We start from the raw sequence: 25,786 nt of genomic DNA, 5'->3' as shown, positions 1-25,786 counted from the left end.
CCCGCGGAGGCGGACCACAAGTCCCCACCCGGGCGGGCGTGAATGAAGGTAAATAATGTGTGCGTGCGTGCGTGCGTGCGTGCGTGCGTGCGTGCGTGCGTGCGTGCGTGCGTGCGTGTGTGTGTGTGCGCGCAAGAATGGTGTATGAGTGCACGTGATGATGAATGAATGTGTGAGTGTATGGAAGGCGGAAAGTGGCATCCCACGCATCACCACGATACGCGGGTGCCCCCCGCCGGATGCATGCGTGGCTCCCGACTTCCGAGCAGCTTCGTATCAGCGAAGGCGCCCAGATAGTACGGGGGCCAAAAGTGTATGTGTGTATGAATGTATATGTGTGTATGAGCGCGAGCACGGGGAAGGACGACCTCCGGCCGAATGCGCAGAGTCCGGGAACAACTGGGGAGAAGAGCTACGCACCTCCCCCCACCAATCCTAGTAGTTTATTATCGGAGTACCTTCTCCTAGGTCGGCTACCTACCAAGGCTCACGAATCCGACCAACCCGGGTCTTTTTATAGAGGTTTTACCACCCTCGCAGCTTGTACTAGCTAAGCTAGCACCGGCCCCCGGCCCCATAACCCCCATAAACTGAGGTTACGGTATGAAACGCCACACCCCCCCTCGTGCAATAAGGGGCCCACCGTTATGCCGGAACACCGGCGTGCTAACGAGGCTGGTCAAGCCCCGAATTTTTTCTCGAGGTTTACTCCTCTATCCCGGTGGAGTGAAAAACACTCCTAACGGGTCCAGGCACCCCGGGCGATTGCAGTCAGAACCGCCAACCCCTACCGGCGAATTGGGACGAGTCCCTTGAGGAGTCGCCGGACTCCCATTCCCTCCGTAGAAGGAACCGTGAGAAGGAATTCTTAGCACCATAAAACGACTCCAACAAGCCGCCCCACGGTGAGCTCCCTCACAAAGTGACACGCAACAAGAAGAAACCCACCTTTTTTTTGCGGGAGGGGCAAGTTCCTCCCCGAGGGTGGGAAATCTTCCAAAGACACCCTCTGACGTGCAATGTAAGTTTCTAACGAGGAACCCACCGCCAGAGAGTAGTGTTGGATTCGTCTGGGGGTGTGGTTTGCGACCCCACATACTCCCCCAGACGCCTACCAACAAAACCCCACCCCCGTTGCTTTGCCGTGAGCTGCCGTTGTTGGGGGAAGGCTGGGAACCACTAACGTATTACTTCCAGCCATCCCCCCCGGCGGCCGGTTTCCCAGTGTATCTTTATTTGTGTGGAGAACCTGCGTTCTCCCCCCACCCTCCTACGCTACACCATCCAGGGCCAAAGCCCTGTGATCCACTTTCTGCTGATGGATGACAGCTAGACACGCCCCCACTTAAAAAGTAAGGGCGCCGCCCTTTGACCCGCCCACAGGGGGGATCCTCCCTCCCTCTTTCTGCTTCTTGGCCCTGGTTTACCCGGTGGTAGCCTCGAAGCAGAGAGGGCCCGAACCTTGGAGGGCTTCTGTAGGGGAGGACTTATTTCCTCCCCTCCACTCCCTCTCTGGAAGAAGGGCGCGAGGCGCAGGGGGGACCGGAGAACATTTCTCCGATCGGCCCTGTAATCCGCCTTTCTCCCGGCGGTGGTACACAGGAGGCAGCAAGGGGGACGCTTACACGTCACCCCTTTGTGCCCCTCCTCTCCGCACTGAAAACAACAGAAGGCCCTATCCAATTTGGACGGGCACCTCTGCTGCGTGTGTCCGCGTGCAAGGCAGCCGAAGCAGCAGGCCGGCCTGTTTGGAAGCAGCTCAACCCGAACAATGGACCAATCAAAACTGATTGTCCCCGCCTCCGCTACCTTGACCGCGGCCCCAGCAGGGCCCTGGGTCCAAACCGTGCGCGTGCCATGGCAGCGCGCAACGGCCCCACACGGATCTCCGATTCGGAGACCGTCTCCCCCACAGCTCTAACAAGGGGAGGACCAGGTGAGTCACCCTGGGATTTTGATCCTAATTTTTATGGTTATTCTGGAAGTGAAAAAAAAAGATACGTATCCTGGCGTTTGATTGAATAGGCCTTAGTTTCGGAGTAATAAATTTGTGAAGATTGGCCTTATCCGAAGCGCGCCGCGGCGCGCCATATGAGTCTTCCCGGTAACAGTATTTTTTTTTTGTTTTTTTTTTTAGTGAGGCAGGGGAAATCCTTTATGGATACCCACGGGTCTCGGGGGGAATCCCGTGGGTTATGTGGGAGTCTCCTGCGGGCAAAGTCCCCAGGCATACCCACTAAAACCCCTGCCGGTAGCCTTCCTGGACCGTATAGAGGGAGGGTGAGGCATCACCAGCGGTATTCATCTCACCCTCCCTCAGGTCTGACCGTTTACGGTCTCTACGCGGAGAAGGAGGGGGGTTTAATCCCCCCCTTTTCATGATTACCATCTTGTTAGCGGGAAAGGCCGGGCTACCGCAACCTTTCCCCGCCCTCCCGTGTTTGATGGGGGGGCTGAAGCCAGTCGGGAGCCCCCGCTCCCAACTGACCCCCCCTGCCGGAGGGGAGATAGAATTTCCTAGGGGTTTCTCCCCCCCCCCGGCCTTTTGAGTTGGGAGGGTCCTAAAGCGGGCCCTCCCCCAGGGAGATTCCCCCCGGGTTTTGGTGAACGTCACCACCCGGGGAGGCCCTGTTTTTACCTGCCCCCTTGGGGGCGGGGAGGTTGTGTTGGCGGCGGCTGAGAAGAAGCATTATCTCCTCCCCCTCCCACCGCCTCCCCCCTTCTCTCTCTCTCTGCCTCCTCCTTCTGCAACATGACTCTGTCACAGAAGGAGGAGACGGCCCTCCATTTGTCCTCTCCCTCCAGCATTGCTCTCACCAATGCCGGCAGGGAGAGGTCTCTGCCGACACCCGGTAACAGTATTTCCAACCAGTGCGATTAGCTCCGTGAGTCAGGCGCTTGCTTCATAATTCATAAGATCCAAGTTCGCTCACGGAGGTGAGCAATAACTTTTTTTGTTTTTTTTTTTTAATGAGTGTTTTTATTCATTTTTATTTATTTTGATGATACTGATATAGTATGCAAATTTTTGAAATAGAAAATTTAATTTAATATCATATATATTATAAATATTAATTTAAATTTAATTTTAAGGGAACTTTAATTCAAGTAATAATATTTGAAATAATAAATAAGTAATAATAATATTATATAAATTATTTGTAATGGGTAACATATAAAGGCAACGTATCTAAATTTTCAAATTGTTTAAATTTAAAATTTAATTAGAAATAATATTGACAGTAATTTAAATTTCTAGTTTTTAAAATAATTAATCGTAGGGGAAAAAGAATAAACAAACATCGAAATATGAATGTGAATACTTTTATTATAAGATTCAATTATTTATTGTGGATTTATTGCAAAATTCAATTATTTCGATGCGAAACAATCAGTTGAATGATAAACATCATAAAAACATTTAAAGCATATAAATTTTCTACAGTTTGCACAATGAATAAATAAAGGAATACCACATACACATTTATTTAAGTCCGGGGGAAAACATATTTCGTTGACGTTTCCAAACACATTTCTTTGAAGAATTAATTTTGATGCAAACCAAGCGTACTTGATCATATCTGTAAAAACTGCCGCTGATAATTGTAAATGAATTAAAGAATGAATCTTTATTGCGTCTTCTCGCGAAGAAAGCTGCCGATTTTGTTGTAAAACTTCAACAGAATTTTGGATTCTTTGAACAAAGTTTTTTACTTGTCGAAAAAAGTATACATCGCATGGTTGGCAGTACGGCGTGCGATGAGGTGGAATAATTTCTACTGTTGAACTACAATTTCCGTCGTCGTCGGTAAAAACACTATTAAAGTGTGCTGGATCCGTTTGCCCTGCCCACAAGTCCAAGATGAGCAGGAATTTATTGTCGTTGCAATATGGTTTAATAATGCTTACGACGAATTGGCTAAAGTGATCTTTTGTTAATTTACCTGATTTCGAGGCGGTGACGTGTACATTGCCATAGCATTCCAATACAGGGATGTTCTTTGCAGCACAATTGTACTATTTTAGTACAATTCATCAAATCTTAGTACGTCAGTACCTCTTTACAATATTTTGTACTGATTATCAGTACATTTTCAGTTCAAAGTACAAATTAGTACAATTTTATAAGTATAACTTAGTAATTTAATTTTTTTTACATTTTATAACCTTTAGGGCCCATCCAGACAAACTTGCATAGACGTATAAACATATACATAGATACATAAAATATAAAGTAATCGATTACGAAACATTTTCTGTAAAAAAAATGATCAAAGGTACAAATAGCGACAACGCGTTCGAGCAAGAAGTCAAAATATAATGCGATTTATTTGACGGATGTGATAATGACTGCGATCAGTTATAAAAATACGGGTTCTGTTTTTATTATTTTACTTTATCTTGATATGTAATAATGTTGAATGCGCCCATTAGCGCAAATTTTTATTGATCGAAAGATTAATGTTGAATTGTCTTATCATTATAAATTAATAACGCGAATTTTTGTCTGTAATTTGTTGGATTATTATAAATTAATAATGTGTTTCTAAAGTTTATTTTAAAGTTATATGAATGAAAAAGCGATAAAAATTTGTTTATCTTAAAATTAACACTAAATTGTTGTGTTATGAATTAATAACATTTTAACGTTTATTTGTCCTAAGATTACTGCCAAATTGTCGTGTTAACACAAATTAATAATGTAAGTTGTTGTTCATTCAAAGATTAACGACAAAATATTGTATTGTTATATGCAAAAAGCAGATGTTTATTTATGTTAGAATTAATATAAAATGATTGTGCTACTATAAATTATAAATTATAGGGTTTTAAATAATAATAAAGTTTACATTAATATAAAATTTCTATACATTCCAATAAAATAAAAATCCTTGCAAAGTGCATTTATAAATACCAATTTGTAATAAAAATATAGAAAAATAACTTTTATTGTTTATTTATCTATTTTATTTGTAATAATAAATTATAATGCATATTTTATGTAAACAATCAAGTAATCACAGTTAGGGCAATTTAAATATCCCGCCAATTTATGATTAATACTATTGCAGTATAGGTAGCGCGTGTAGTCAGTACAATTCAGTACAAAATTGCCCTCAAATCTAGTACACATTCTCCTTCTCCGAGGAACATCCCTGTTCCGATAACTTGTCGATTGCAGCCAAGACACGAGGACCAAACATCCCTTTCGGCTCTTGCATGCACAGGAATACTTTTGGCAGCAGTTTTCCCGAGGCAATTATCGCATACTGTGCCGTATAACTGTGGGTGATTTTATTGAAATCTCCAAGAAAAACTTTAGTGCTTTTTTCGCCTTTGGTAGATAAAATTCTTCGCACATCAACTCGATATTCACAGCCGGTTTGGTCGGTGTTGATTACATAATCTCTGTCAAATTTAAAAATTTGCCTAGCTATGCGCTTTTGAAATTTCTCTGCTTTTTTTAATATATTTGGAATATTCAAAGCATTTTTTGATTTAATATATCGCGTGACTTTCCTTTGTCGAATTTTAAAGGTCTGTTTGAATTTAACTGCCCATGTGTGAGACGCTATAAAATTAAGGCTTTCAAATTGTACCGCTGCTTGGGAAGCCCATTGTTGCAGCATCCGCGTTATCACTGGTTTTTTCTGTTCCCTGGCTTCGCAAAAACGATCAATGGTCCATTTGTTAATAGCCTCGTACTTTTCTTTAACACCACCACCTTGCTCGATTTTTGCACGCCATCGTTTCAAATCACTTTTACGTTAAAGAGCGCTTCCTCCACGTTTATGAATTGTTTGTATACTCCATTTGGGATGTTCTCTTACCATATTCAGAATTTTTATCTTCGTTTCCAATGGTATGTAACCAGCAATCATACGCTTCTTGCATTGAAGTTCATACTCTTTTTCGGATTCTGATTGTGAAGGAATGGACGTACTAGACGAATACGTGCTGGAATCCGCTTTCTCCGGTGATGAATCAGTCCGCGGGCTTTTTTCTTCTTCAAGTTCTTCCAAAATTTCTTCTTCTGGCAAAAAAAGGGCATGGTCGTCGTAGAAGTCAAAATCTTTAAGAACTTCGATAATGGCTTTGGTCATTTTTTCCCCCAGAAGTTTTGCTTTTATACTTGTTATAACTTCACTTGGAAATCCTTCGGCGATTTTTAAGGATTCTAACATTTCACAACAAACTTTTAAACCGTCTGTAATGTCTTGTTTAATATAAGACGCCATAAACGGAAAGTCCTCTTGTCCAATATCAAGGTCGATCGTCGCCCCACTTGTTGATGGTTGAAAAATAGTATTTTCATTTTCTACCATTGTTACAATTTTTCACGTTTTCGATCGTCGAGAAATATCTGCACATGTAGCTGCGGCTATTTGCAAGGGCAGACTGGCTAGGGCAGACGCCAATAGGTCTGCCCCCACTATCAAACTGTAACCGTTACTCCCTAAAAGTTTCAATTGTTCCCTTACCTAACGGTCGTCACAAACAGGGCCACACGATGACAAAACATGAAGGAACATTCGGTTTTATAACCGACTACATACTTGCAAGGAGATTAAAAACTTCTCCTTTATTTACTATTTTGTATCCGCTTCTTTTACTAATTTTAAATTTAAACAATTTAAAAATTCAGATACGTTGCTTTTATATGTTACCCATTACAAATAATTTATATAATTGGTATTATTATTACTTATTTATTATTTCAAATATTATTACTTGAATTAAAGTTCCCTTAAAATTAAATTTAAATTAATATTTATAATATACAGGGTGTCCCGTAAAGACCGTAACAACGCTTAGGAGTATATTCCTGACCCCCCCGTTGTGCGCCACCTTGTCGTGGTGGGGGGGCTCCCCGGAAGTCTCCGGGGTCTAAGAGCGCACACATGGAAGAAAAACCATGTTAAAAAACCCGGGTAGGGCGGACTTGTGAGTCTTGGTCGACAACCGCCCTAGGGGCGGGGGGCCCCGAACAAAACCCCCCCGTGGAAGACAACCACGTTAAAAAAATTACATCATATGATAGATGACGACAAAAAGAGAGCACTTACCGCACCAGGGGCTTCGGAACCCCAGGGGCCGGCGAAGGAGAGGTATCGTCCCGGCCTCTCCCCTGTCGTCATCATGCGTCGGGCGGTGCGGGGGGTGCCACGCGGGCCCCTCGCACAACGCGGCTACCGCGGCAGACTTGTGGGCAAAGGCCCACAAGTTACTGATGGAGCTCCTTTACGTAGTAAAGGAGCTCAAAGAGTGTGGTGGCGGGCAGGGCTACTTTTGCCCTGAGGAGAGCTCTGGTGGGGGATTAGCCTCCACCAGCGGAGGACGCAGGATGCGGTATGCCTCTTGTGTGAGGACGGGCGTGTCCGGGGTGAGCAGCAGCGGAGAGGCCCGCTGCGCCTCAACGCAGACCCCCCGCAGATGCAACGTGGTCGAGGAGGCCCCCGGCCTGAGGTGCTTTAGGTGCCTCAGGCGGGGGCACATAAGGAGGTCGTGCCCCTCCACGGTGGAGCGCAGCAATTGCTGCCTCCGCTGTGAGGGGGAGGGGCACAAGGCGGGGGGGTGCCGCCAGAAGGCGCACTGCCCCGCTTGTGCCCAGGAGGGGCTAATGGCGACCCATCGTATAGGTGGGCGCCAATGCCCAACAGTTCCTTCCCTAAGAAAGGGGAGGAAGAAGAGGAAGAAGGGAAAAGACCCCTTCTCTCAAGGGAGGGAAATCCCTCCCGATCAGGGGGCAGAGGTTCTGTCGGGACAAGAGAAACAGCCCTCTGCCCCAATGGAAGTAGAGCCAATTACTGGCTTAGGCGGAGAAGGGGAGTTAGACCCCCCTCCACCCAAGGAGGACAAGTCTCCATCCGGGACTTCCTCAGAAGTTCCCATGGAGCTAGAGGACTCTCCGGGGGGCTCTGAGCCCCCGCGGAACTCCAGGGAGGAGGAGGGGACCGGGCGGGACAGTAAGCTGTCCGACTTGGTCCCGGTCGTTCCCCTCACAAGGATCGGTGGGGTCCCTACCCCCGACCCGAAGCCCCCCTTGTCAGAGAGGGACAGCGAGGGGGACATGAGGGAGTGGCGGGAAAAATGGACGAGGGGCAAGTCCTCTCCGCCCGCCAAATCAGGAGGGAAGGGCGAGCCCTCCCCCTTGTACATCTACATCGGGGGGAGAGAGCCTTTCTGGTCCGACCACCTTGCGATCATTCGCAAGGTGGGAGACCTAATTAGTAAGGACTTCCGTCCGAAGGTGGCGGTGGGGATGCTGAAATTTAAAAGGTTCAGCTCCCTGCGCGTCTTCCGGATGGAATTAAAGGCCCCCACATGGTTCCATGAAGATTTGTGGAACCATGTGGCAGACCTCTTGGAGGAGCTGGACGATAGGAGCCCCCAGTATGATCTACACTGGGACGGCTCCTACGACAGCGAGCCATCTTGGAGGAAGGGGAGGGTTGGTTCACCCCAACGACCCCTCCCAAAGGGGTGGCTAAGGACGGAGGAAAAACCCTCCAATTAGGAGGGTCTAACTGGGGGGGGGACACTTAGGCGGAGGTGGCCATGCAAAAGTGTCCCCCCCCGCCGAGACAAGGGCCCTTCTGGCCGGGCCGGGAGAAAGGGAAGGGAAGGGGTGAGAGCCTCCCACTCTTAACCCCCCTGCACATAACCGACCGGGAGGGTCGGAGTCATATAGGGATGGGGGGAGCGGGGGCTCCCCCCATCACCTGACCCCCCAACAATAATGGGTGGGCAGCCTCCCCCTAAAAAACAACAGGGGGAGGCGGAGGAAAGTCGTGGTAGCCCGACCTCCCTCGAGTAGGAGTTAGACGGGGAGGGAACTTAGTTCCCTCCCCCGGGAAGGGGCCAAATATGGCCAAACCCGAGGGGGGGTGAGATGAATGCTGCTAGCGATGCCTCACCCCCCCTCACTATGGGTTGGGAAGGCTACCGGCGGGAGTTTTAGTGGGTATACCCGGGGACATTGCACTAAGTCCCCGGGGGACTTCCACATAACCCGCGGGCTCTCCCCCGAGACCCGCGGGTATCCATAAAGGATTTCTCCCGCCTTACAAAAAAAAAAAAATAAAAAAAAGGAGAATATTCCTGAAATAATTCTGATCAAAAAATCTTAATACCAAAATACTCAGGGTGTAATAGTTTTTGAATTAGAAGCATTTAAAGTTAGCGAATAAAATAGCCTGAAATTCGCGCGCTCAGGTGTGTACAACGTACGTAGTGATAAAAGTGAAATTGACTATCGCTCCCCTGTTGTCAGTATTTGGAAAATAAATTTGCTAATACATATTAATATAAATATTGTTTACGCAATTAAGATTTTGTTGAAAATATTATAAAGAAAAAAATATTACGATACACAAAACGCAAACTGTCAAAAATTACATTTTTTTGACATTTCTTTTGATCTTACAGATATTTGTACAATAAAATTATTAAATAATTGAAATAGTTTCACAATCTTTTATTTTAATAACAGTTAAAAATAATTAAATAATATTGAATATGTAAAGACTCTTTGCGCATAATCTTGAGGTAATAAATGTTGTACCTTTGAATAATCTTAATTGCGTAAACAATATTTATGTTAATATGTATTAGCAAATTTATTTTCCAAATATTAATACTGACAACAAGGGAGCGATAGTCAATTTCAATTTTATTACTGTACATTGTACACACCTGAGCGCGCGAATTTCAGGCTATCTTATTCACTAACTTTAAATTTTTCTAATTCAAAAACCATTACACCCTGAGTATTTTGGTATTAAGATTTTTTGCTCAGAATTATCTCAGGAATATACTCCTAAGCGTTGTTACGGTCTTTACGGGACACCCTGTATATATGTAATATTAAATTAAATTTTCTATTTCAAAAATTTATATACTATATCAGTATCATCAAAATAAATAAAAATGAATAAAAACACTCATTAAAAAAAAAAAAAAAAAAAGTTATTGCTTACCTCCGTGAGCAAACTTGGATCTTATGAATTATGAAGCAAGCGCCTGACTCACGAAGCTAATCGCACTGGTTGGAAATACTGTTACCGGGAAGACTCATATGGCGCGCCGCGGCGCGCTTCGGATATGGCCAATTTTCACAAATTTATTACTCCGAAACTAAGGCCTATTCAATCAAACGCCAGGATACGTATCTTTTTTTTTTCACTTCCAAAATAACCATAAAAATTAGGATCAAAATCCCAGGGTAACTCACCTGGGCCTCCCCTTGTAAGACGGAGGTCGAATCGCTTTGTGGGTCTAAGGACCCTCACCCCCTCAAAACTGTGCTTTTGGAGAGCAATCTGGATTGCGGAGATCAGGCGACACGCCTTTGCCTCCGCATCCTGCCCTCCACCCGAAATCTCCATCAAGAGCTCTCCTCCGAAGGATCTCTTGGCATTGAGTTTATCAATGCCAAGCTCCTCTAAATTAATCTCCCGCCTCGCAGCAAGTAATGCCTCGGCCAGATCACCCTGTCCGGTGAGCATCACCGCCGTCGAGCGCGGGAGACGCTTCCGCGCCGCCTTGATCGGGTTCCCCTTGGGCAGGGCCCCACCAGGAGTCGCCCTCGGTGGGCCCGATCGGGCCTGAGTTGCAGGGGTGGGAGGGGATTAAGTCCCACCCCTTCCCTTGCAGCCTTCTTCTTCTTGTTGCATCGGGCGACGGTAGCTCACGTTTTGGGATTTTCCGTCGCCGGCGCGATTTTCCCGTCCAAAGGAGGACCAATGGGAATGGCGGGAGACCCCGGTGAGGGTTGGGAGACACTCCCAATCCCCCGAAGGACCGCCATTCCGGCTCTCCTTCCTCCTTTCCTCCTCCTCCCCCCACTACCCCGAGCTACCCCCTCAGTGGGAGGCGCCCGAGGGCGGAGAGGGGCAGGGGCTAGAGGGGGTGGCATTGCCGCTCTCTCCTCAAGGCCCCTCAGCCTTTCTCCGAACCCTCTTAGGGTCGCTTTTATCCCCGCCAGGCTATCCGCTATGCGCGTGTCGCCTGACGGGGGACGGGGTTCCCCACCCCCATCCTCCACCACTTCCATGGCGGTCCTCCCTGCACCATCCGTGCTAGGGGGGGTACCGCCCACTACCGGTGAGACGGGTCTTTCGTCCGCTCGAAGGTCGGCGAGTTCCGCCTGCAATTTGCGGGTTCTGCGTTGGAGGCGGTCGTTCTCGGCCCTGAAAAACTCCATATCCTTCTCCAACGTCAGAACCCGCTTCTTCCAAAATCCCGGGTCTCCGCCCTCAGAGGCCTGCCCGGCTAAGGTGCGGACGACCTCTCTGAGGACGTAAACCCCGAATTTGAGTTTACCACTCAATTCTCCTTTGAGGTTGCCCGCCCTCTGGCGGACAGCCTCGATGGAGAGGAGCCCCTGATCGATGTTCTGCAACATCTCGTCAGTGATGTCCCTTTCCATCCTTCTGATCTCCTCCTCCGCCCTCCTTTTCTGTGGGCCAGTAAAGGAGGGCGGGACTATCTCCGCAGGAGGGTTACCTCCCGCAGAGCTTCCCGCCCGCGAGGGAGCAACCACGCCCTCAGACGCACTGCCCTTCAAGGAAGCGCCAGCAAGCCTCCACCCCTCATCATCGGAGTCCGACTCCGATGCATTTAGGTGGGGAGGAGGCTTAAACGGGCCGGTCCCGTCCTTGCGCGGCCTACCCTGACCCCTACGCAAGGTCCGGAGCCGTCCACCGGTGTCCCTTTTACCAGGGCGCGACGGACCCGCGTCCGTTCTTGAGGAGGAGCTGCGGGTTTCCCCAGGAGGGGGCCCCCCCAGCTCCCTCTCCATCAGTTCATGTAGAGGGAGCCCTCCACAATTGGGGAGGTTCCCCTCCCCCTCTCTTTGTCCGAGGAAATAAGATGGGACTCGGGTGATTTGCCCCCTCCTCCCCTAAGGGTAAGAGGGGAGAATAGTTCCCTCCCCGGATCAGTGGGCGGGCACGCCATTTGTGCCCCCAGGTGCCTCGTCAGAAGGCCCTCCACCCACGGGTGCCCGGCCCCCTTCAGCTCCGAAAGGGCTCACTCCCGTCCATCCCCGTAAGGGCCAAGACCCTCACCCAGCTCTCCAATTGCCAGGAACACCCGGCAAGCCGCAGCTCGGAGGGCGCGCCTCGTTCCCCCCACGCATTCACGCTGGGTGAAAGAACACACCCCCATCGCCGCATCCAGAACCGCCTCCCAGCTACTCCCATATGGGGCTGAGTAGTCCCATCGATTCGCCCTTCGGAGGATGCTCTCAGCGGTTGAGATATCTCACCGCTTCTTGCCGTCCCCCCTCCCAGCTTATTGGCTATGTATGCCGCCAATATGCATGCGTTGTGCCTATATTTCAACAGAAGGTATTCCTTCTACTGTCCGCACACCTCCACGGAGTCGGTTAACAGTCCGTGGACACCATCGATGACCGATTCCACCGCGAGGCTCGACGTCAATCTCGCGATTGGCCCTTCGTCGGATAAAGACGCGGCGGAGGCAGGGACAATAAGGCCGGCGTCACATAGAACCCGTAATCCGTAATCCGCACGGAAGTCCGCAAAAGTTACTAGGGATTGCGTCTGTCTGTATTTTAGATATTTCATGTATGAATGTTCTCTCACTTACGGCGTTTGACGCGTAAATTTTAGGTTTTGTGTCAGTGTTCACGATGACTTCTATATATTCTGCAGTAAATATTATTTTATATTAAATGCTATTTGATATATGCAAGCTGTTATAAATATAAATTATTAATAAATGTATCTTATTTTACAGCGAATGAAATGTGGCTATTGCGGGTGGGTAATGTCGGACGACATGGACGAACTAATAAAACATAAATGTTTTGCAACATTCGATGAGGAAGTGGATGTCATAGTTGTCGACAAGGACAAAGTTGTTACAATGAGTATGTTACAATGCTTTCAAAATGTATATTTCGGCGTAGTTCGATATAATCATTTAACCTTTCAGCAACATTTCAAAAATATTACACATTGCAATGTCATATTCCTTACATATTTATACAAGATATGATTGAAAGGAATTGTATACCTCAAGAATACTATAACAATTACTGAAATATGATTATTTTACAGATACTCCAGAGACAGTGGAGAAGCAGCAGCAGAGGCAAAACAGCAGCAGCAGTGCTTCAAAAATCGATAGTACTGCAAAGAATGGCTTGACAGCCTTAATATCAGCAGATGCAATTGACGAATTGCTTATCGAGACTGTCGAGCAGAAAAGGCCTTTGTGGGATCATTCGCAAGGCTACAAAAATCGGACAAAGTTGAAAACCGACGCCTTATGGACAGAAGTTTCCAACATAATGGGTGGTATGAATATCAAGTAGTGATCGTGTATTATTTAATGTTAAAGGTTATGCATCACTTTTAAAGTGAGGTAACAGGCCAATCCAGACGGATTTGTATAACACATAAACATATGTATAAAAAAACCAATTCATTTTCTTATGCATATGCTTATGCACTTATGCAAGTTTGTGTGGATATACTGCAGCGTGATTTCGATTACAATAAAATTATTTTTAATTATGTTAAAATTGCAGGTGTCAAGAGTCCCGTAGAATGCAAAAAAAGATGGGGATATTTAAGAGACAATTATACAAAAGCTAGAAAATTGATGAAGAGCTATGTTCGGAGCGGATCAAGTGCAGAAGATGGCCGGCCTGTTAAAAGCAGTTTCCGCTTCTATGACAGAATGCAGTTTTTAGAATCGGTCATCCAGAGTGGACCGTAAGTATTTTTTATTTCATGGAAATTATTAAATGAAGCTGAAATTTGCAGAATTATTTCGAAATTGTAAAAATATAGTACAAATTTTAAACAATTTATTTCAGCTACTAATAAGCTTTGTAAGTTTCCTCATCACCCAAATTTTTTATATTTTATAACAAAATTAAATATTGTTAAGCGTATTTTCTTTTAAGACAAAATTTCGAACGCTACTGGTAATTTGTGAATAATTTAATATCAATGAAATAGGTCAAATAATTCGCATATTATGTTTATTATAAATTTCTGAGTTTTGTCCATGTTAGCACCATAATTTTCAAAATTGGCTGCTATATTGTAAAAAAAATAAAATAACGGACATTTTAAATAATTCACATATAATGTTCATGACATGAACCCTTCAATATTTTTTGTACAATTTTGAATATTTCTATAAATTTATTTATTTCTTTTATCAATCGAGAATTTATTTCATTAATTTCATTTATTATTTTAAAAAAGCGTTGAAATTGCTCGTATTATCCTAACAAATTTAATGTATATATTGTGCTATGAAGAATGCCAATCTATATTTCATAATTAAAATTTGTACGACTCTTGGCAAAAAGGAATATTTAACTTAATAAAATTCAGCTTCAAAATGTGATTAATAATAACATAAAATCTGATGATCTTGTAGAACAGTCAGCTCCCTACCGATGACATTGCGCGAAAATTCAGACCCATCAAATGTTTCTGTAGATGGCAACATAGAAACATTCACAAGACCCCAATCAGAAGAAAAAAGCAATGATAGCAACAGCCGGCCGGGTAGTTCTGCGGATAGTTCTGTCAGCTGCAATTCGCGAGTTTCGAAACGACTACGTATGTGTATATATATGTATATATATATATATATATATATATATATTCTAGTTGCGCAAGGAAAAACCGTGCAGGATATAGGACGTCACAATATTATAATAAAACTCAATTATTATTATTTTCTCTTTAACAGGCAGCGAAGAAATTACACAAATTGAAGCTGAGTTGATGTCATACCTCAAGGAATCCCAGCCAATTCATGATCCAGTGCACAGCTTTTGCGATATGCTAGGGGATATTCTACGGCGTTTGCCATATAACAAACGGCGAGATTTACAAATGGAATTTCTCACTCGGGCAATCGAAGTAGAAAAGAGTTCAGATTTAGATATATAAGATATTAGATATATAAGATATTAGATATATAAGATATTAGATACATTAAGATAATATAATTAATAACTAATATTTTTATATATGCAGTTTTATTTTATTCCAAAGAACTATTAAAATAAAAAATATAATTGTTGGAATTAAAGCTAAATCTACTAGAATGTTATGCTATTATTTTATTGATTTTAATGAAAAAAATATGTACATCTTTTTTAAAAAGATTATTTAAATAGAGACTAAAAATCATTTGCGAGTACTTTATCCCACTGCCACGATAATGGATTCACATCTTCAAAATACGACGCGTATGCATTTCGCACTCTAATTGCTTCAAGATTTTGATATCTGTTTCTTTTATTAATATCTACTAATCCCATAGAAATTATTTCACGATCTGCAGTACTGAGAGTTTGGTAGCGTCTTTCTCGCAATGGCAGATGTTCTTCTGAAGTAATAATAAAATTATGTAAAGCTGTTGAAGCTCTTGGACAATTTTTTGGACAGTTGACGTACATGCTATAATCGGCCGACGAAAAATTCTCCAACGTGCAGCTAATATTCCAAACGAACTCTCAACGACTCTTCTCGCGCGACTAAGTCTATAATTAAAAATTTTATTTGTTATATTTAAATTTCCACTTCGAGAGTACGGCCTCATCATGTAGGTCGTGAGTGGAAACGCTTCGTCTGCAACAAAAACGAAGGGAAATTCTTCGTTACTGCCATCAAGTTGTGCAGCTGGCGGTATTTTTAATTTCTTGTCTTCCAACAGATTCATCAGCCCGCTGTTAGTGAGAACTCCTGAATCACCTTGCCTTCCCGGAGCTCCGATGTCAACAATTATGAAGCGATACTTAGCATCGCTAATGGCTAGCAAATTCATGCTATGGTTTCCTTTGTAGTTGTAGAAGCAAGAGCCACTATTAGCTGGCGCCTGAAATTATAAACAATAGGAGTAAAAATAATTGTTTTATAATTATGTGTTCCAGCACAATTACACTTTATCAATATATATATATATAGATTAATTATAAAGAAAAAAGTTATATATATCTAGTTATATATATCTATATATATATAGATTAATTATAAAGAAAAAAGTTTCAAAAGATAGAATTAATAAAACCGTACTTTTTCCAGAATCGCAATTTATTAAAACCGTATAATTTACAGATAAAAAATTATAAGAGAGAAAGCGTTCCGTTTAGAACTTTCCTTTAAGTTCTTTTATCACTGAAGTATATTACAAAAGTGGTAATATCGTAGTGTGGTTCACTAATGAAAAATTGAAAGAAAATATTCATTCCACTATAGAATTCTGCCTTTCAGTCTTTCAATGCAACTCACTCATATGCTGACATTGAGTATAAATTTAGATTTTGATATAAAGTACATTGATTATATCTCATACAGGATCATATCTCATACAGATTATATCTCATACACAATATAATATTGTTAGAATGTTTGAAGGATATCATGTGCTATCTGAGATGAAACAGCATAAGTTTTAGATGTTCTGCATATATATAATTAAAGGGAGATTTATATCATTTTCTTACCTGCATCACAATGTGTTTGCCGTCTATTGCTCCAATGCAATGTGGAAAGTTCCAGTCTTTGTTGAAATCGTCACTGATTGTATGCCAATTAGTTTCATTAAGTTGCAAAAAAACTTTTTCTTTCAAGGTAGTCCATATTTCTTCGCATACCTCTGCTATTATTTTAGAAACTGTATTATGACCGATTCTAAATGCATATGAAATTGATGTCATACTGTCTCCAGATGCTAAATAGCGTAAAGTGACTTCCAATCGAGTACGAGGAGGTATTGGTTCCCTGATACACTCTTGTTTTGTAATACCTGGCCCAACCAATATTAATAGTCTTTGAAATGTTTCAGGTGACATTCTAAAGTAATTGAAATACTTGTCTGAATCATTCAATTGCATTTCTAGTACCAAGTTGTCGCTTGCTCCTTGCAATCGTCTTCTTTCCAGCTGAAATATCGGTCGCACCCAGCACTTGCGCTTCTGTTTTTTGGCACTTTCCAGTCTCTTCAATTTTAAATAAATTGTAAACATGTAAATCACTCTATTGTACGTTAGTTTTCTTTGATGAAATGGAGAAGCCACTGAATTTTTCAACATTGTAATCATAACTAATAACATGAACCGAAGATTCATTATGCTTCTAATTTCAAAATTGTCAAACAAGTCACTTTATAAAAATAACAATTATTAAGATTATGACACGTTTATTTTTATTTAAAGTCGGAGTGCAATTGCATTGCGTGCTTACATGCCTCCTTGTAGAAATTGCGTCCGTAACGTTACGTGTGTTTTTTCTCCTTGTGTCCCATGGAGCCGTAAATACACACGTAACGGTATTACTATTTTTTATTTAACAGATTATAATTGTTTATTTGTATTTTATTCATAAGAAAACTACAAAATATATTATAATTTTAACAAAAATTTTAATTAAATCGTCAAATTTAGTTAAATAAATAAAATTAAAAAAAGCATTACTAGTAATAACTAGTAACTTTTAGTAACTTTTACGGAAATTTCATGGAATTACGGCTCCATGGGACACAAGGAGATAAAACACACGTAACGTTACGGACGCAATCCCTAGTAACTTTTGCGGATTTCCGGTGCGGATTACGGATTACGGGTTCTATGTGACGCCGGCCTAACCCCATCCGCGCCGGCAACTGAGCACCCGAATCTGTTGCGGTAAGTTTACCTTATTTTCCGACATATCGGTTCATCATAAGTAATTTGTTGACAGAGTTTTCTTCTCCGGGTTTTTTATCGTGGTTTTCCTTCCACTAGGACGATTGTCGACCAAGACTAACGAGCCCGTCCTGCCCGGATCTTTTTATAGAAATTGTGTCACCTTCGTAGCCCGCGTATGCGCAATGCATACACCGGCCCCCGGCCCCAGACTTGGGGTTACGGTTTGATGCGACTTATGTACTGTGGGGTTGCGCAGCTCGCCCCCACAGGGATCGTTTTGGACCGCACATTTTTTACGTCTCTGCGGCCATTCAGCCTTCGGCACGATACCTTCCACCTTGGCTTGAGACTCCTACTCTGTTGTCCCGGACCCATACACTCGAATCGGCGCGCACGCCTCACGGACCTCCGAAAAGCGACTGGCCCGCGCACGCCACCGACCGGCCGGAGGGAGAACCCCCAGCATGAAGCCCGACATGCGGCGGATCGCCGGCGACGACATACCCCGAAAGCGCGCCCCCGGAAAAAATACCGATCCCGCAATGGAATACGGATTCCCTCGAAAAACACGTCCCGACGCAACCGCCGCCTACTCACCACCACATGCCGGCCCGCGGAGGCGGACCACAGGTCCCCACCCGGGCAGGCGTAAATGAAGGTGAGATGTGTGTGTGTGTGTGTGCAATGATGGTATGTAATGGAGTGTGACAGATGAATGAATGAATGAATGAATTGAATGATGAGGGAATGAATGATTGTGTGAATGTATGCAAGGCGGGATGTGGCATCCCACGCATCACCACGATGCATCCCGCCGAATGCATGTGTGGCCCCCGACTTCCGAGCAGCTTCGCATCAGCGAAGGCGCCCAGACAGTACGCGGGCCAAGAGTGTATGTGTGTGTGAACTTGTGTGTGTGTATGATTGCGAAAACGGGGGAAAACGACCCCCGGTCGAAAACGCAGAGTTCGGGTACAACTGGGGAGGAGAGCAGCGCATCTTCCTCCCACCGATCCTATGGTTTGTTATCGGAGTTTTCCTTCTCCTAGGTCGGCTGCCTTCCATGGCTAACGAGTCCGACCAATTCGGGTCTTTTTATAGAGGTTTTACCACCCTCGCAGCCCGTCCTAGCTACGCTAGCACCGGCCCCCGGCCCCATAAACTGAGATTACGGTATGAGACGCCACGCCCCCCTACGCGCCATGGGGGGCCGACCGTTATGCCGGAACACCGGCGTGCAAACGAGGCTGGTCAGGCCCCGGATTTTTTCTCGAGGTTTACTCCTCTATCCCGGTGGAGTGAAAAACACTCCTAACGGATCCAGGCATCCGGGCGAATAAAGTCAGGGCCGCCAACCCCTACCGGCAAATCGGGACAAGTCCCAGAAGGGTCGCCGGACCCCCGTTTCCTCCGTAGAAGAAACTGTGCGTTTTTAGCACCGTGAAACGACTCCAGCGAGCCGTCTCACGGTGAGCCCCCTCATCACGATAAGGTGGCGCACGACGAGGAGGAACCCACGTAACCTTTTTTTTTATGTGGGAGAGGCAAGCCCCTCCCCGGGAGTTGGGAATCTTCCAAAGACATCCTCTGGCGTGCAATGTGGGTTCCTAGAAACCCACTGGCAGAGGGTAGTGTTGGATTTGCCTGAGGGTATAGTATGCGACATCATATACACCCCCAGGCGCCTACCAACTAAACCCCACCCCCGTTACATTGCAGCCCTCTGCCGTTTGGGGAGGTGGCCGGGCACTACTAACGCATATCATCCAGCCACCCCCCTCCCCCGGCTGCCGGTTTCCCGGTGCCTCTATAATTGTGGGGAGAACAAAAGTTCTCCCCTCACCCTCTTTCGCACCTCAGCCCCGGACCAAATGGCCCGGCGATCCCACCTACGGGCGCTGCGACCGCAAGACACACCCGCATCAATCAGTGCGAGTGCCGCCTGATACACCGCCCGCAGGGGATCATTACTCCCTCTTGCCTCCCCCCGGTCCCGGACTACCCGGGGATATCCGGAGGGAGGTTAGGGCCGGCCTAGGGGGTTGTGTGGGGGGGACCAAACCACACTCCCTCACTCTTCCCCTCCCCCAGGTCTCTCCTTACCCGGCTGCTATGCAGCCGTTTTGTCGGCCAGGGCACCGGCACTAATTGCCCCGGATACTCTGGGCGGCCTTTTCTTTTTAGGCCTCGCCCCTTCAGCAGCATTGGAGCCCCCGCACAGAGGCGTAGAGGCTCCTCCGCCACCGGAAGGGAGAGCCCCCTTCATAGTCAGAGGTGGGGGCAGGGACGAACCCCCGCTCCCTCCTCGCCTCCCCTTTTGATTCGGCGCTCCTCTCTCAGCCGCACCAAGACCCCCGCTCCGAGGCGTAGAGGTCCAGCGTCACCAGAGAAGGGCGCCTCTCCCATAATCAGAAGTGGAGTCAGAGACAAACCCCCACCCCCCCCCCTCCTCGCCACTTCTTGATTGGCCGCACAGCAGCCCTGTGGCAACACCACCTACAGACAAGCCCTTTTTTTTTTTTTTTTTTTGGTAAGGCGGGGGAAATCCTTTATGGATACCCTCGGGTCTCGGGGGAGAGCCCGAGGGTTATGTGGGAGTCCCTCAGGGAAGGTGTCCCTGAGGTATACCCACTAAAACCCCCGCCGGTAGCCGTCCTAGCCCGTATTGAGAGGGGGTGAGGCATCGCCAGCGGCATTCATCTCACCCCCTCTTGGGTTTGGCCGAGTGTCGGCCTCTACCCGGTGGGGGGGAGAGAGATACTTCTCCCTCTCCCCCACCCTGACTGTTTCTTCTCTTATAGGGGGGAAGACTGGGCTACCACAGTCTCCCCCCCGCCCTCCCTGGTTTATGTAGGGGGCCGGGACCACCGTGAGCTCCCGCTCACGGATGGCCCCCACTGGGGGGAGGAGGGACTAGGTTCCCCCCTCCACCCAGTCTATTTTTGTGGGGAAATCCCTGTTGGGATGTCTTTCCCCAGGGGTCTCTCAGATTATAATGTTGGTTGGTGGTTTAGACTCCACCATCTGAGAGACCCCTACTCTCATCAGTCCCTACGTGGGGCTGGTAAACGGCGACGGGGGATCACTCTCCTCCGCCGCTGCGCCGCGGTCGGGGGAGCGCCCCCTGCCGCCGTTGCCTCTTCTCCTTCTTCTTGAAGGGGGGGGAGGCGGGGAGGATGGTGGAGTGCTATCCACCATCTCCGCCTCCCCCTTTCTAATTCGTTCCGCCTCCTCCTTCTGCGACATTACAGCGCCGCAGAAGTCAGAGGCGGCCTTCCATTTATCCTCCCCTTCCAGCATTGCCTTAATCAGTGCCGGAAGGGAGAGGTCCTTTCCAACCACTGCGGTCAGGGCTCGGCGCTCCTCCGTCCATGCCTCACACTCGGTGAGGGTGTGTTGCGCCGAGTCCCGACCGGCCGCACAGTGGTGGCATCCCGTCGTATGCTCCCGACCAATCCTGCACAGGTAGTCACCGAAGCAACCGTGCCCGGTGAGTACCTGTGTCAGGTGAAACTGAAGTCCTCGTCCTCGCCTGTCTACCCATTCCGGTAAACAGGGCTGGATGGCGTGGGTGGTCCATCTGCCCGTCGCAGAGTCCGCAATAGCCTCTTGCCATTGGAACACAGCACTGCGACGGGCACTCTTCCTAATTTTGTCCACGGCCCCTGGTCTTAGATGGGCACTCCCGGTACGGTCAGGGTCCCTCGTACGCCGATAAACCTCGGCGTACGAGTTCGCCAAGAACTCGACCGAGAGGAGGCCCGCCAAGGCCGTGGCCGCCACGAACGACGTCGTGCAGTAGGACCGAATTATCCTGACGGCCAGCCGGCGTTGTTGGCGATGTATCATCGCTTTGATTCGCCGACTGGCCAGGACTTTATCGGCCCATACCGGTGCCCCGTATAGGGACACCGACTGCACGACATTGGCGTACAAGCGCCGAACCTTAACGTTCGGCCCACCCACGTTGGGCAGGAGATGGCCTAGCGCAGCCGCCATCCTGTCCGCTTTGGGGAGGATTTGCACAAAGTGCTGTTCGAATCCCCAAAGCCCATCCAGAGTGAGGCCCAGATATTTCATCTGGAACCCCACCAGGACTCGGGCTTCCCCCACCCACATTTGGATGGGGGGAGGACGCCCCATGGCCTTGTTGTAAAAATACAAGGCCTCCGTCTTGTGCGGGGCGACCTCCAGTCCCATAGCTCTAATGGAGCATACGACTGCTCGGGTTGCGGCATTAGCCGCGTCCCGAGCTTCCATCCAAGTCTTCCCCCGGGCTACTATAAGTGTGTCGTCTGCGTAACATAGCAGACGACAGCCCAGGGGAAGCGCCGTGCGGAGCACTCTATCGTATGCGAGGTTCCACAGTAGGGGGCCTAAAACTGACCCCTGTGGAACTCCGCAGTGCATTGGCCTTCTGCTTACACGCTTCAGTTGATCTTTGTACTAGAGCGTCCTGTCACGGAAGTAGTCCCAGACTACATCCTTTAGATATTGGGGGAGGCCATGATGTTCCATGGTCACCCCCACCCAGTCCCAGGGGAGGGAGTTAAATGCGTTGACAATGTCTAAAGACACTGCCAGTGCCACCTCTCCCTCCCCTACAATTTGGTCCAAGAGAGCCCTCAGGTGCAGAATCGCATCTGTAGTGGAGCGACCCTCCCGGAATCCAAACTGGTCGTCACTTAGGTCGGGACCAATCCGCGACAGGTGCTGGACGATTCGGTCAGCAATCACTCTCTCGAATAACTTGCTGACCTCGTCCAGCAGGCAAATCGGCCTGTAAGCAGAAGGCTGCTCCGCCGGCTTCCCCTCTTTGTGGATGAGAGCCAGATTGGCTGTTTTCCACGCCGAGGGGAAGGAGCCCGTCCTGAGGCAGGTGTTATACAACCTCCTCAGACGGGCCCCTACTCCGCCAAAAACCAAGGCCCAAACTCGACCAGGGATCCCATCCGGACCGGGGGCCTTTCCAGCCGCCCCCAGTCTCTTAGCTGCCTCGGAGAGCTCTCTTCCTGAGATTTCCAGGTCCCCGGACCAGGGGGGAGAGTCCCTCCTCGGGGGGATGCAAGCATCCCTTACGGGGAAGAGGGTCTCCACCACCTGGCCGAGAAACTCCGGATCGAGCGTCTCCGAGATGGGGGGCGCCGCCGGTCTTAGTCTGTTCAGGACTATCCGATACGGACGCCCCCATGGGTCCCTGTCGAGTTCTGCAATCAACTCATCCCAGGCCTTGGCCTTGGCCCTGCAAATGGCCGACCGCAGTGCGTACCTTGCGGCAAGGTACACACCACGCGCCATTGCAGTCTCTTCATCGTCCCCACCCGCCCTTCGTCGGGCCCTGAGGAGATCGCGTCGGGCCGAATTGGCCTCTCTGCGGAGTTCCGCGATCTCCTCGCTCCACCAATACGCCGCCCGACGAGGGGCGGGTCTCAATCGGGGCATGGCCGCGTCACAGATACGCGTGACCACACCCACAATCTCGGCGGCCTCTTCTTCGGCTTCGACGTGGGCGGGAGAATCCACCCACGTCTCCACCAAGACCGCCGCCTCCAACCGGTCCTGGTCAAGCTTGGCCAGGACCCATCTGCGTGAGGGTCTACGTCCCTTCCGCAGGCGCCGGAGCAGCACGTTTCTGGGGGTGACTGTCAGGACCACCTCTATAACCAGGTGGTCCGACAGGGACTCGGTGTCCGTCACCCTCCAGGACTCCACCAATAGTGCAGCCCGCGGGGAGGCCCACGTCAGATCGACTATGGACTCCCCACGGGGGTGCACGCACGTGCTTGTGGACCCCCTGTTTAATAGCAGGAGGTCCAGCTCCGCCGCCCAATCCTTCATGCACTCACCCCTTCTATTGTTGTGCCGGGAACTCCAATCTGTATACCAGGCATTGAAGTCCCCGGCCACCAAAACTGGGTGGGGGAGGCATCGGCGTATGCCCCCCCCCATCTCCCACAGGAGGTGTAGAAAGTCGGGGTGAGCCATGCTAGAAGGGGCGTAGACCCCCACCACCCTTAGGGCACCCCACCGCGCGATGACGTACCCCCTCCCCTTCTCCAACAAGGATACGGGGGGGGAGCGCGGGGAGTCCCTTCTTACGATGGCAGCAGAGCCATCTGCGGCCGCGACCCAATTGGAATTTGAGTCGGGCACGCAGTATGGCTCCGCCACCACACCCAGCCTTGCGTCACGCCCGTTCAGGTCCTGAACGAAAAGGTCTTAGGCCTGACGGGCGTGGTTCAGGTTCACCTGCAGGAGTCTCGTAGACATTGTTGAGTCCACGAAACCTGTTACTCCTGCAGGCTGACCTCCATTGCGCCCTCAATGGCGGGGCACTGCGAGGATGCGGGCTCGCACTCCATATCCTGGGGGAGATTAAGTTCCACCCGGGTTGGCACAGTCGCCGCTGCCAACTCCTTCCCCTTTTTTTGTTGAGGGGGGTGTCGGGACAGTCCCCCCCTTTTTCTTTTTTTCCCCATTTTTCGGGGCCTTGCATGCCGGTCCCCCCGTTCTATGGGAGGCCGACCTACCTGCTGCCTGACACACGACACAGAGTGCCGGTGCCGTGCATTTCCTCGCTTCATGTCCCTCGGTGCCGCAGCGGTAACAGCATTTACTGCGGTCCACATTGCCCGAGGGACATTTGGCTTGCACGTGCCCCATCTCCAGACACCTATGACACTGGAGGGGTCGTGCGTCGAGCAATTCCACCTTATAGAGGAACCACCCGATTGTGATCCGGCCGGTTTTTGTGACCTTGATGGCCGCCTCTAAGGGACAACGGACCCAGGTGGATCTTATGCCCCTCCCCATTATTTTAATGTCCCCCACCTTTATATCGGTGAGGGAGCATCCTCCTTGTTCCGCCACCACCCGAGTAATATCCTCAGGTGTGACGGAAGGGTCTGCTCCGCTGATCCGGATCTCCCCCATTTTCTGAGGGCGAGCGATCCGGATTTCAGGGTTATCTGCGAACAGGTCAGCCATACTTTTGGCCAACCTGTCCGCCTCAGCCTTCCTATCGGGGCCCGACAGCTGTACCAGCATGGCCCCCGTCTGGGCCTTGTCGATCTTCATTCGCCCAGAAATCCCCAGGTTCTTGAGTGGGATCTTCTCCTGCATCCGCCTCACCGTTGCGGAGTACTCCCCCTCCGGGCAGGTGAGCGTGATCGCTGCAGTGCGGGGGGTCTTCCTCTTCTTTCCCCCCTTCTTCCTCCCAACCTCTTGAGAGGGGGGAGGGGGGAGGTTTGGGAGCTGCTTTGGTCCCTTCTGCCTTAGGTACAGACAAGGCCTCTCCACTGAAATCATGACGTCATCACTAGTAGGCCATTTATCTGTCAGTTTTCTAACGTAACCTTGTGTTTCATGCGACATTAACGTGAATTTTTTAATAGTGTAGTGTGTTTTGATAAGAGTTTTTTGTTGTGGATAGTTGTAAATGCCTGTATTATTGAGGTAAGTCATAAACTTAATAATTTACCGAATTATGAACGTATTTAGAAAACTGACCATAATAGGTTAGATTTGGATCATACTTCTTTATTATTGAAATTGTGTATTTTTTTTATAGCAATGCCTTTCAAATGTTGTGTGCCAAATTGTAACGGCAATTACAAAAATGTTAATTATAAAAATTACGCATACACTCTCTAACATTCTTTTAAACAATTACACAAAAAGACAAAATGATATCATAAGAAGAAAAACAATGCCAGACTACAAAAGAATGAAACCATTAACTAAAACTGTTTTATTATTTTATGGTGATTTTCCGAAAAGGGGGGCCCCTGAGAACCGCCCACAGTTCATCCAGGGCGCCCCCCTCCGCTCTCTGTGGTTTCCTCAAATCTTTCGGCCGTTAACGTGTCGATGAGTCGATGTTCCCGGAAGAGACTGGTTAGGCTGGCCGGGCCATACTCCGGTCCTTCCGGGTGCAGCATCTTCGGGGTCCCCGGCGCCGTCTGCAGCCGGGCGAGGTCCGCTGCTGCGTGTTTCTGCATTTCTTAGACTCTGTGGCTGAAACCAAAGCGGAGTTAGATAGGGCTTGGATGGCGGAGGCGACGGGATCGCGGTACCTGACCTTATGCCGTGGGGTCA

At 48.0% G+C, this 25,786-nt stretch overlaps 4 protein-coding genes and 1 long non-coding RNA gene across 7 annotated transcripts; 1 reads left to right on the top strand and 4 right to left on the bottom strand.

The window, feature by feature from the left end:
• Positions 1 to 2,949: 2,949 nt before the first annotated feature.
• On the bottom strand, positions 2,950 to 4,196 carry LOC137000715 (uncharacterized). The gene is made up of 2 exons (XM_067358057.1): positions 4,191 to 4,196; positions 2,950 to 4,017 (listed from the first exon to the last, which is right to left on the bottom strand). The coding sequence occupies exons 1-2, from the start codon at positions 4,194 to 4,196 to the stop codon at positions 3,373 to 3,375; spliced, it is 651 nt and encodes a 216-aa protein (XP_067214158.1). The 3' UTR covers positions 2,950 to 3,372.
• LOC137000714 (uncharacterized) lies at positions 4,007 to 6,326 on the bottom strand. Its single transcript, XM_067358056.1, has 2 exons — positions 5,832 to 6,326; positions 4,007 to 5,768 (listed from the first exon to the last, which is right to left on the bottom strand). The coding sequence occupies exons 1-2, from the start codon at positions 6,324 to 6,326 to the stop codon at positions 5,124 to 5,126; spliced, it is 1,140 nt and encodes a 379-aa protein (XP_067214157.1). The 3' UTR covers positions 4,007 to 5,123.
• A 6,192-nt stretch (positions 6,327 to 12,518) lies between these two features.
• LOC137000376 (uncharacterized) lies at positions 12,519 to 15,191 on the top strand. Of its 2 annotated transcripts, XM_067356679.1 has the most exons (6): positions 12,519 to 12,679; positions 12,766 to 12,898; positions 13,089 to 13,328; positions 13,562 to 13,748; positions 14,428 to 14,612; positions 14,746 to 15,191. In XM_067356679.1, the coding sequence occupies exons 1-6, from the start codon at positions 12,659 to 12,661 to the stop codon at positions 14,946 to 14,948; spliced, it is 969 nt and encodes a 322-aa protein (XP_067212780.1). In that variant the 5' UTR covers positions 12,519 to 12,658; the 3' UTR covers positions 14,949 to 15,191. The 2 variants fall into 2 exon arrangements, with proteins under 2 accessions (XP_067212780.1, XP_067212781.1); XM_067356680.1 differs by lacking the exon at positions 14,428 to 14,612 and having other exon boundaries at positions 12,520 to 12,679; positions 14,746 to 14,830.
• LOC105679538 (uncharacterized) lies at positions 15,102 to 17,532 on the bottom strand. Of its 2 annotated transcripts, XR_010890627.1 has the most exons (4): positions 16,907 to 17,532; positions 16,508 to 16,809; positions 15,459 to 15,879; positions 15,102 to 15,390 (listed from the first exon to the last, which is right to left on the bottom strand). It is a non-coding gene; the product is annotated as an uncharacterized lncRNA (long non-coding RNA). The 2 variants fall into 2 exon arrangements; XR_010890626.1 differs by having other exon boundaries at positions 15,102 to 15,879; positions 16,907 to 17,530.
• A 6,532-nt stretch (positions 17,533 to 24,064) lies between these two features.
• Positions 24,065 to 24,811, bottom strand: LOC137000713 (uncharacterized). Its single transcript, XM_067358055.1, has one exon. It carries the CDS (start codon positions 24,809 to 24,811, stop codon positions 24,065 to 24,067), a length of 747 nt encoding a protein of 248 aa, XP_067214156.1.
• Between the last annotated feature and the right edge of the window lie 975 nt (positions 24,812 to 25,786).

Source organism: Linepithema humile, chromosome 6 (genome assembly GCF_040581485.1).
Source record: "Linepithema humile isolate Giens D197 chromosome 6, Lhum_UNIL_v1.0, whole genome shotgun sequence".
Taxonomy (NCBI): domain Eukaryota; kingdom Metazoa; phylum Arthropoda; class Insecta; order Hymenoptera; family Formicidae; genus Linepithema; species Linepithema humile.
This window is presented reverse-complemented; position numbering and strand designations above follow the sequence as displayed.